The 11494-nt window shown below is 38.8% G+C and overlaps 1 protein-coding gene across 1 annotated transcript; it reads left to right on the top strand.

The window, feature by feature from the left end:
• Positions 1 to 374: 374 nt before the first annotated feature.
• Positions 375 to 10939, top strand: MMP13 (matrix metallopeptidase 13). Its single transcript, XM_010977785.3, has 10 exons — positions 375 to 494; positions 585 to 826; positions 1515 to 1663; positions 1843 to 1968; positions 4219 to 4380; positions 5821 to 5938; positions 6912 to 7045; positions 8019 to 8178; positions 9903 to 10006; positions 10616 to 10939. The coding sequence occupies exons 1-10, from the start codon at positions 375 to 377 to the stop codon at positions 10714 to 10716; spliced, it is 1416 nt and encodes a 471-aa protein (XP_010976087.1). The 3' UTR covers positions 10717 to 10939.
• Positions 10940 to 11494: the final 555 nt, after the last annotated feature.

The following is an 11494-nucleotide window of genomic DNA, read 5'->3' as shown; positions in this document are numbered from 1 at the left end:
AATATTCTTATCTGAAAAAGTTAAAGGAGCTACTTTCCTACAAAGGAGAGAAAATTTTTGCCAAGTGAAGTGAAAAATATACTTTCCGCTTCTTCCCACAACATCCATAAATATGCTGAGGCTGCTATTTTGCCAGATGGTTTCTGAGACCCCGCTGAAATGAGAAAGCCCTCATTTTCTATTTCCCTCAAATTCGACCACAAACCACACTTCTTGTGAAGAAAAAAAGAAAAAGTCGCCATGTAAGCATGTTTACCTTTAAGTGACTAGGAAGTTGAAACTTGTCCATAAGTGATGACTCACTGTCCTAGGCTTATAAAAGTAAAGGTACGTGTCCGTGGAAAGGCAGCAGCCTCTAGGCACAGCCGTTCAAGATGCGCCCAGGTGTCCTGGCTGCCTTTGTCCTCCTGACTTGGACGCAGTGTTGGTCCCTGCCCCTGCCCAGTGATGGTGATGATGACGATCTGTCAGAAGAAGACTTCCAGCTTGCAGAGGTAGAGTGTGTTATTTTGTCAATTCCGGTGGTCTCATACATCTCACGAATGCCTTCTCTTAAAAGCAGGTCATTTCGGTCTCTTTTCTAGAACTATCTGAAATCATACTACTACCCCCTGAATCCTGCCGGAATCCTGAAGAAGACTGCAGTGGGCTCCGTGGTTGACAGGCTTAGAGAAATGCAGTCTTTCTTCGGCTTAGAGGTGACTGGCAAACTCGATGATAACACTTTAGACATCATGAAAAAACCAAGATGTGGGGTCCCCGATGTGGGTGAATACAATGTTTTTCCGCGAACTCTCAAGTGGTCCAAGATGAACTTGACCTACAGGTAAATCACAGGCTGTCTTTCTTTAATATTTGTTAGTTTTTTTTTTTTAATACTATCCAATGTCTAATTTTCAGCACCAGCTAGAGATGCCAGAACATGCAAGGTCCCATTGTTTTAGGGAGGCCTTAAATATTAAACTGGAAGTTAAGTATGTCCAGGAATAACGTTAATACAGTTGATGAGACAATCTCGTAACATCTATTACTGTTACGTTAACCCAGCATTATTTTTCATGGCAAATCTCAATGTATTTCTTTTAGACATGAAATCAAAACAGAAGTAAAAGTAGTTTCAAGAATCCGTGCAAATGTAGTAGTCAGGCATATTTATTACAACAGTGCTGAAAATGGAGTTTATTCACTCTGTGAACTCTGTTTTAGAGCTATTTCATTTGTCTAGGCTATGGTGATACACTCTGGCATGCAGTGTAAGTTTCATTCAACATCTAAATACTTTAAATTTGATAAGAAATGGTCAAATATTTGGAGATACTCAAACATCTGATTGAATCCTTTTTTTAGTCTTTGTATGGTTTCCTAATGAAAAAGTTCTTTGAAACAATGGACCTCCAGTAGAACTTGTAGAGAAACCGTTGCATTTTGAGTTGAAAAGCAGTATTCCTAGAAGATATATTCTAAACTAGCTTTCACCTTCCCAAAATTTAATTGAAACCTTTTCTGTTGAATAGAATTGTGAACTACACCCCTGATCTGACCCAGTCCGAAGTTGAGAAGGCATTCAGAAAAGCCTTCAAAGTTTGGTCTGATGTGACACCTCTGAATTTCACCAGAATTCACAACGGCACCGCTGATATCATGATCTCTTTTGGAATTAAAGGTAATGATGCAGAATAATTTTTGAACATTGTTATATTCTGCTCCTTAATAGACTTTGTTCTCTTACTCCTTCTTTTAGTCATTCATTACTTTTCACAGAATTCAACAGAAATTCACCAAGCACCTGTGCTAGGCACTACTGGGTTTAACTAGATTCTGAATTCTTGTTTTTGTGTGTAGAGCATGGCGACTTCTACCCTTTTGATGGACCCTCTGGTCTGTTGGCTCATGCTTTTCCTCCAGGACCAAATTACGGAGGAGATGCCCATTTTGATGATGATGAATTCTGGACAAGTAGTTCCAAAGGTAATATTTCTTATAAAGATATCATTCATGATTATTGGATTCAATTAGACCATGAACCCATTGATAAGTTAAGCTTACGATAAGTTACATTTGGTATTTGATTATATTCCCCCCAAAAGTTTAATAAGTATGATAATCTTCTACTGACTAGTCTCCACAAGTGACATTTCTACAAACCAATATGTAGCATTAAAAATGAGCAAAATCTACTGGGTGTGGTGGCTTGAGGGATACTAGCTAACTTAGAAACAGGATCACAGTGCTTTCGTCAACCAAGGTGTTGTTACGGCGTGTTGAAGTACAGTTTACTACAAATGTATACCTAAAAACTATTAGGGCTAAATACGTAGATCGTAAGTGAGGCGGATGTGAGTTGAAATAGTCTTTTTTTCCTTTGTAGGAATATCAACGCACAAGTCCAGTCAAGTATCAGTTCTCTGTTGCACGAGTCACTTGTTTTGTCTCTACCACTGATTTTATAAATACCATTCAAACAAAGCAGGATAGTGTCTTACTTCAAAAAACACGAGACAGACCAGATGAAATTGCATGTATAAGAGCAAAATGAAACTGACTGTTGAACGAATTCAGTCAGTAGTTGAATCTTCAAGGCTGAAAAGAACTGGGAATGTTAATTTAGGCAGAAAAGCCAGATTGTCCCACCCAGGACTTAACTCTGGAGCGACATGAAGGCCTAGTTGTGACAATTAGAGGTAGTTTCATAAACAGCTAATTTTTAGTTATTGACTTAAATACAAATAATTTTTCTGAAAAGTAAAACTGAGCCTTGAATGACCAATGTCTTAATGCCTATGCTTCCAAACTTTGGAGGGAAAGGTGAGAATTTATGTATTTAAGTTCTGACTATTTCACAGGTAAGAATGACTTTAGGAAGAAACAATAGCACCTAGTGTTGTTAAGTCAGAATCACGGTAAGCCTCAGTCTTTGATTCCTGAATCAGTTCTGGGTTTGCAATATGAAACTGAAATGAATGAAGACATCCACAAATCAGGATTAACTTTTCAGCTGAAGGCCAAGAATCCATTGCTAGTTGTTCCAATGAAGAATTTTTTGTCATTCAGATTATTGTGAACTTTGATCACTCTTATCATCTGCACTACTGACTAAGTTGGTTATATATTTTCTTTATACAGAGGCTATGATAGCAAAGGTTATTTAAGGTCAAATTGAAACCACTGGCTCCAGCTTTCATGTGCTCTTTTTCTTTTAATCTCTTATTATTTTTTTTCCAATTTAAAATACCAGTATTAGGAAGCTCAAAAATTGGTGGAAAAAAATGCCTAGAGGAAATGTAAATACAGTGACACAGTAGTCTTCAAGAGTAGAGGAAAGTTGGCCAACCGTGTTGAGTTTCTCTTTCCTTAAACTCTAGAGTCTAGAGATATTCTGGAAAGGATCGTTTGGTTGGAGTTTGTTCCCAGGCAGATTCCTGGAGACCTTATTTAGTGCATCCTCTCTACCAGGTCATCATACCTGTGGATGCTGCCTCCTGTTTAGAGGATGTTCTAAGCCGCATCCTAGATAGGAACCGCCCTATGTGTTCTCCCATGACTTTTCACTTAAGGTTACACTGTCTCCTCCCCTCACCTGACCTGAGAAAATAGAGCAAATGAGGATTCCTGGTGTCTTCCCAGGAGGTCCGTATTGATTACTGATCAATCTGTTGACATTCTAATTTTGTAGACAACTGTAATCAGAGAGAGCACTGAATTATTTATCATGATTAAACCAGTGTTTTGAATCTTCCTTTAAGGAACTGAATATTAATTTTAAAAGGTGAGTAAAATATCCCAGAAAGAAGTGGTGACCCGCCCAGTAAATGAGGAAAATAGCATTTATCCTGTTAATTGGTCATTGGAGGATATTTTTTCTCAGTTTCTTTTTTTTGATATATTCTCTTTTTTTAAAACACCTTTGTTGTGGTATGATTTCTGTACAGTAAACTACGCATATTTCAGGTGTATAATCTGATGAATTTTGATAGATGTATACGTCAATGAAACCACATCACAATCCAGATAGCTAAGATTTCCATCACTCCCTAAGAGGTGCAAATTTCAGATTCCCAGTTTATCCCTTCCCACCCTCTTTACCCCTTGGTAACCACAAGCTTGCTTTCTATGTCTGTGAGTCTGTTTCTGTTTTGTAGATAAATTCATTTGTGTCCTTTTAAAAAATATTCTACATGTAAGCAATAGCGTATGGTATTTTTCTTTGTTTTCTTACAGGCTACAACTTGTTTCTTGTTGCTGCGCATGAGTTCGGCCATTCCTTAGGTCTTGACCACTCCAAGGACCCAGGAGCACTCATGTTCCCCATCTACACCTATACGGGCAAAAGCCACTTTATGCTTCCTGACGACGACGTACAAGGGATCCAGTCTCTCTATGGTAACTATGAACGTATCAGCTAAAAGCAGAACAGATACATATATTTAATTTCTAAGAGATTAGTGAATTTGCCATCACCAATATTGCTGTCCTGGTTTTGTTATTAGAACCTGGGGAAACATGCCCATTTTTTCCTTTCCAGATCGGGCTACCTGTTCAAGTAGAAAATAGTCCATTCTCCAAAGTGTTTGCAGAGTGTAACTCCTCATTTTTGTCTTTCATGCATTGCAAGGTGCATCTGATACCCTCACAATACCCCTGACATAGGAAAGGGAAATATTTTATTCTCCATTTAGCCAATGAAGAAACTAAGCCTGCAGAGTTTAAATAGTGTCTCAATAGTAATACAGCTGGGTGAAACCCAACTGGATAGTAACCCAGCCTTGGGGATAGCTTCCACACAGCTTTCAGAGGGTGAAAGCGAGATTTTTAACCCACTTTGATAAATTCTGGGTGTTCTTTCAACGACTCCAGTTTGCCACAGTAGAAGCCATTCAAGTGCCCTGTGTAGTGTTCAACCATCATCTACAGTGACTTCTCTACAGTAAGAATGTCTTCTTTTTTTCCTTCCAAATTTTCAATAATATTTACAAAATAATTAAGCCTCAACCCAAACAAGCAAGATTACCTGCCATAAATAGAATGAAAGCCACAGTACACAGTCATCAGTGTAAACACTTCTAGACCACAGAGCTCCGAAAACTGGCTCATGCCACCCCAACCTATAATTTCTCCTTCTGGATTTCAATCTACTACAGCAGCGCGTGTAGGCCCAGGCAAGAATCTCGCAGTTCTTAATGGTCCTACGATATTGTAATCGACGGATTTGATGATAGAGTAAGAAGAAGGAGGTAGAGAAAAAGGTTAGAATTATTTTATACACTGCCTCCCTTTTGCACTCTTGGGAGCTGGTGGAAAAGTTCCAAACATGAGGCAAGTCCTATCCGAGTGGTCCAAGGCGTGGCTTTCCACTGAGACGCAGCTGTGCTGCGGTAAAGTGGGCAAGCAGCAGGAGGGGATGTGGACAGCTGTCAAAACAGGCAAGAGGACGAGCCCGAGGAAGGGCTCCAGAAGTGGCTTTGAGTGGAAAGTGTTTCTTAAGGGAAATCTGTCAGTGGGTTGTGCAAACATGGGAGAAGTTTCCTCAAAGTCTTTCCCACCCCCAACCCCGTCCATTTCTATCGCCAACCTCAAGAAAGTAAACTTGTTGTTGAGATGAGTGTCAAGGGTCTTGAGGGTGAAAGCAGAAGGGGAAGTCCCGCAGGCAAGTCCCCGCAACCCTGGAGGAAGGAAGGATGACATGGTATTTGGAGCAGTATGTGTAGGAGCCGCAGGACTGAACTGCCTCCCTGGAGGGAGCCTGTCCTGCTTTCCATTGGCAGGATCAGTCAGCAGTGGGGTCGTCCTCAGTGACTGCCTTCATTTATTCCATGACTGCAGGTCCAGGAGACGACGACCCCAACCCTAAACACCCCAAAACGCCAGACAAGTGTGACCCTTCCTTATCCCTCGATGCCATCACCAGCCTCCGAGGAGAAACAATGATCTTCAAAGACAGGTACTCTTGGTATGACTTTATAAACTCTGCATGTCGTAAACATCTGTGAAGCCGTGCCTGCCAATTGCCAAATCACCTGCTCAAACTTCCAGAGAAAGGTGAAAATTATAGGCCTTTGGGCAGTTTGCATATTTCAGGTGAAATAAGTAACTGATGGATAAGCAGCTCACTTTTCAGCGGATAACCTTGGCATTGTACAGCTTTTCCTTACATCTTTGGTGGTCGTTTTTCTTAGAAAGATAGTTAAAGGAAGCAACAAATCCAATTTATTTATTTAAAAAACACACATGTATTGAAATTAATTACCATATTAGTAAGCTATTACTCATAATTCCACATGAATTTCTTTGGAAATGGAAAGACTTTGGTTCTGGTAACATATGCGGGAATTTGAGAGAGGAAACACTTTACAACCTAAACCTGTAAGGGGTGAAAAGTGAAATGCTAATTTTTAATTTTGATATTGTTCTAATATGCGTATCTGTTCATTTATTCGTTAACCTATTAATTGCTCCTTCATCTGTGATCCAATGGCATTCCCACCTCGTCTATTCTGGCTCTAATTACAGTGTGATCTGGGTTTTTTTTTTTTTTTTTTTTTTCTCATGTGTCAGTTTCCCCAGGGCATGAGATCTTGGAAGCATAGTTCATGTCTTCTTTCCAGAGCCCAGCACAGTGCCCGGCATGTTTGTTTGCCACTTGCAAGATATGCAACATTGAACAAAGCGTAGTTCCAGCCCAGAAAGGTCTTGCAGCCCTTCACAAAGGCTCTGTGAGATTTTAGACCTCAACACGTTACACTAGAGTTAGGATAGCAACAGCTCGTTTAGCTAACCCCTCAAGGGAAGTGGATGGGGAATGGCCATGTCTGTCTAACGTACCTGTGTTGATGTGGAGGTGGGTGGCTAGCAGGATAGAAATATTGCGCTTGAAAAAAACGATGGCCAACTCTGCATTTTTGCTTTCGGGTTAGATTCTTCTGGCGCCTGCATCCTCAGCAGGTGGACGTGGAACTGTTTTTAACAAAATCGTTTTGGCCAGAACTTCCCAACCGTATTGATGCTGCCTATGAGCACCCATCTCGCGACCTTATCTTCATCTTCAGAGGTAAGCTTTCCACCAGCGAGACCTCCCATGTGTCCAGAGAAGGCGATGATGAACTTGACACTCAACAGCTGCTTAAACTGGTCATTGTCAAAAATGCATCTAAATTAACAAGCGAGTATAAGAAAATGGAAGCCAGAAAGGACCTGAAAACTTTTTACCAAGTGTCCCCAAGTTTGACACTAAGAAGTCTACATGATAAATCATATCCTCTCTGTTTCATAGTAATCATGTCAGTTTCTTCTCTTATTTCTTCTTGAGAATCAATTACTAAGCAGATGTTATACCAATGTTCATTTTGAAAAATTGAAAAAATTAATCCATAGTTCTGAAAAGTCTATTTATTTTATTTTCTCACTTTCTTTTCTAGTCATTATCATATGTAATACATATTTTTAAATATTTATATTCATGGTGTATATACATTTTAATATTTTTCTTGTTCCCTTGACATAAAATCATGGAAAAATTTCCAAATTGCTATTCCAGCTTCATGATCATCATTTATAATGGCTGCATGGCATTCTACTGATGCTGTTTTTATTTTGTTTGACTTTTATAATTAACCCTATAATGAAGTTACCTTTTAGAGGAGGAAATAACAAGTTTCTACCTGGTATAAAATTTGAGTTTTCAGTCTGATTTCCTGTTCCTACTATGCTGCTTATATTTATGTAGAAACCTTACTGCATTTTCCATCCAGCTCCAAATTTAATATTCATAAGTAATAAATTGCTAAACTGATTATGATACTTGGTTGGCTATACTTACAATTCAGAAATCAGGATCTTAAATCCTAGTTTTTGTTTGAAGGATGATCATAGTTTTGTGTTTCATAAACATGGTGACTCCAAACATTGAACTAGTTTTTTTTATAAATGTGTAAAATGAGTCTTTCTGGTTAAAGTAAATGTTTGTACCTGTGAGTCCTAACAGATTCCCTTGGGTAATAAAACGATTCTTTCACTTATTCTAGGCAGGAAATTTTGGGCTCTTAATGGTTATGACATTCTGGAAGGTTATCCCCAAAAAATATCGGAACTGGGATTTCCAAAAGAGGTTAAAAAGATAAGCGCAGCCGTTCACTTCGAGGACACAGGGAAGACTCTCTTCTTCTCAGGAAACCAAGTCTGGAGGTATGGCAGCTGTATTTACCCACCATCTTGCGTCATAGAGGCAGAGTGAGCCTTGAACATCTCTTGCTGCTTAAAATTATTATCTCGTGTTATTTTAAATGTCCAACCAGTCATTCACTCCTGTTCCATGTCAGCTCCTGCAGCCCCTAAGACTGGTATTTAAGCCTCTGAAAAGCCCTCTTGAAAATCAGATGTAATTCTCACCTCTCCTGGGCCACTTTTTTTCTTTCTTAGCCATTTGTGGTACTTCAGCCATGGCAAAACCATCGCTCTTATTTTGACATTTTCATTCTCTGTAATCTTTCTCCTGGATTCACTTTCTTGTCATCTTCTCCTAACTTACATGTAGCGCCATCTTCTGTGGCCAGAGAGGACGCAAGATCGGTACAGGAGAAGACTGAGCAAGAGAAGGCAACAATTTCTAGAGAGTCTGTTGAGCCATTGGAGAGGTTGACCAGCAAGCTGCTAGGCTTATAGTTTCTAAAGCTGGCCCTTTTTGAAGAATACATGGGGCTGGGATATCTAAAACATGTGTAGAGTTTAAGGCAGCATTGACATTGGCCATATTTATGAGCCCAGATCCACGTCTGTATTTGGGGATGATTATCTCATAGGTGCTCAATACTTGACATTTTAAAAATGGTAGTTTTACTTTCTCTATACACATGCATGTATACACACACATGCATTCCTTTATACACCATCTTTACCTTTTGATTTCTTTATTTCGTGTTCTAGTCCCTTTACCCTAAATGAGGTCTATGGTTCAGCCAAGACGGATGGCTTACCATGTCTCAAATGCATTGTACTTTTCTCTCCCCCAGATCTTTCCTTGTGTAATTTCCTTTCTGGAGGTCCTTCCCTGTGTTTCACCTTTCTGAAAATTCTACCCATTGTTTAAAGTTAACTTGAAATACCGTTTCATCTACAGAGTCTTTCTTGATCACCCCATTCAAAGGTTACCTCCCATCTCATGTGACGCCCATGACATCTCCTGTTTACTCTCTCTTGATGCCTGGCTTCTGATGCCCAGTGCTGCAGTTTTGTGTGTGTGTCTTGGGTTTCCTGATGGTTCAGTGGTTCTTGCCTTTTACCTGTCAGAACATACCTCAAGCGTACAAAGAACTCTCACTGGTAACAGTAGGAATAGGACATCACGGGAGGCTGTGCTCCCAGGTTAATTTCAGAATGTGTTTGGTTGGCTAGGGTGGACTATGTGCAGGGGAGGAGGAGTATGGAATATAGAGTTATGGGAGGGGAAGCTATGCTCCCCTTCTCAGCTTTAGAACCACCATATGCCCCTATAATTTTTAGTACAGAAATTAAACCTTAAATAGCTTTGTATTCATAATTGCACTTAGCAAGTTGTCTTACACATAGTGAGAGATCAATAGATAATTGCTCAATGCATAAACATATATTTATTTCACTCTAAGAATACTTTCCTAATGACACGCTTTTATAACAGATATACACATTTTGAAATGGACATTCGCTTATAACTGTCTTCACAAAGAGGGCCTTTAAGCAAGTCAAAATACGCACAAGATATCCACTTTATGCTCAGTATTATAATTCCTAATTTTAAAAAGCTACCAGATGTTCTTAGTGGACTTAAAGTTTTGAAACTTCTGTCAATTTTGAAAATTGCCTTTATATCCACTGTATTATTTCTAAGATAATTTACCCATAACCTACTTGAGTTTCTTTTTCTTATTAAATAGCTATGATGATGCCAACCGCATGTTGGATACAGACTACCCCAGACTCATAGAAGAGGAATTCCCAGGAATTGGTGATAAAGTAGATGCTGTCTATGAGAAAAATGGTAACGAGTTCCCTTGCTTTGACCTTAATTAATGGAGGGCATCTGTAGCCTGTCAAAATCATTTCCTTCTAAAGGATTTTTATACAGAACTTCCATGTGCTAATAAATGTCCGGCAGTTAAGGAATTACTCATTCCTATGTGACTACTTACACAGACAGCAAATAAGAATTAATATGCTTAGAAATAAATGAGAATTTTACTTAGTAACTGCTGATTCTATGAATAAAAGATGCCAAATCTTAAGCATGCTCTTAAAGATGATAAAATGCAAAGAGTATTGCCATAGTTAAAATCTGGGGTGGGGTGGGGAGTATATATGAAAAGCAATAACCTCATAACTATATAATAATTTTTTGCTTCAGTTATGGACAGGGAGATTATCTCTAACTTACAACAAATAACCAATATCAGTAATTCAAGCATCAAAACTGGAACTCATGGCAAGACAACAATTAATTTAATATAAGCAATTATGGAAGACTTAGTGGTGTTTATAAAGATACACGTTGGAACGTCAGAAAAAAACAGATTGGGCTTTTAATGTTTGCTAGCGTAAAGCTTCATTATTTTCAAACTCTGAAATTTTCTTTTTGGTCTTTTTCTTACAGGATATATCTATTTTTTCAATGGGCCCATACAGTTTGAGTACAGCATCTGGAGTAAACGTATTGTTCGCGTCATGCCAGCAAATTCCCTATTGTGGTGTTAGGTGTTTTTAAAATACTGTTATTTAAATCCTGGAGAGCATTTGTGATATTACTTCCAGACCCTTTTGTGTGTGGGGGGTGGGTTTAGGGGAGGGGGAGAGATCAAGGGAAAGCTTAGTTCTGTGAACAAGCTTCAGTAAATTATCTTTGAATATGCAGTGTCTGTGCAGCTATGCGTGGCTGGAACCACATTGAATTTTATAGTAATGAAATCCATTATCTCCACTGATCACCTGATCTATACGGAACCAGTAGTTGACAATATTCCCCACATCAGAAATGGGATAGATGGTCTGTCAGAGAGTTAGCTTAATATATTTATAAGGAAACTTTGCAAAGATGTAAAAGTGAATGACATTTATACAATTAGTGAATCATCTTTACTAACTAGTATAAAATCGTATGCAAATGGAATTCTGGGGGGAGCATGTAACAGCCTTACACAAACAAAGATCAGCCAAAGGAAAATGTCTGTAACAAATACACTATAGACAACTTCCCAAAGGAATAATTTGGGTTTTGCACTAAAAATATTTGGATGCCCACGCCCCTCTTCATAAGGAAATGTCAAGGTCACTAAAGATAGGAGACAAGGACTAATGGTCAGGACACTCGGTGTGGTCATTCTAGTCTCTTCAATTTTCACTTTTGACAGTGACTCAAAGACTATTCTCAAAGAAGACAAATATTTCTTTTCATATTTATAGAAGATAAAGAGAGATGTCCTCTTTGTGTTAAAATACTTCAGGTCTTTCAAAACGATCAAAATAAATTAGAATT

Source organism: Camelus dromedarius, chromosome 12 (assembly GCF_036321535.1).
Source record: "Camelus dromedarius isolate mCamDro1 chromosome 12, mCamDro1.pat, whole genome shotgun sequence".
Taxonomy (NCBI): domain Eukaryota; kingdom Metazoa; phylum Chordata; class Mammalia; order Artiodactyla; family Camelidae; genus Camelus; species Camelus dromedarius.
Note: the sequence above shows the minus strand (reverse complement) of the source record. Positions and strands in the feature narration are given on the sequence as shown.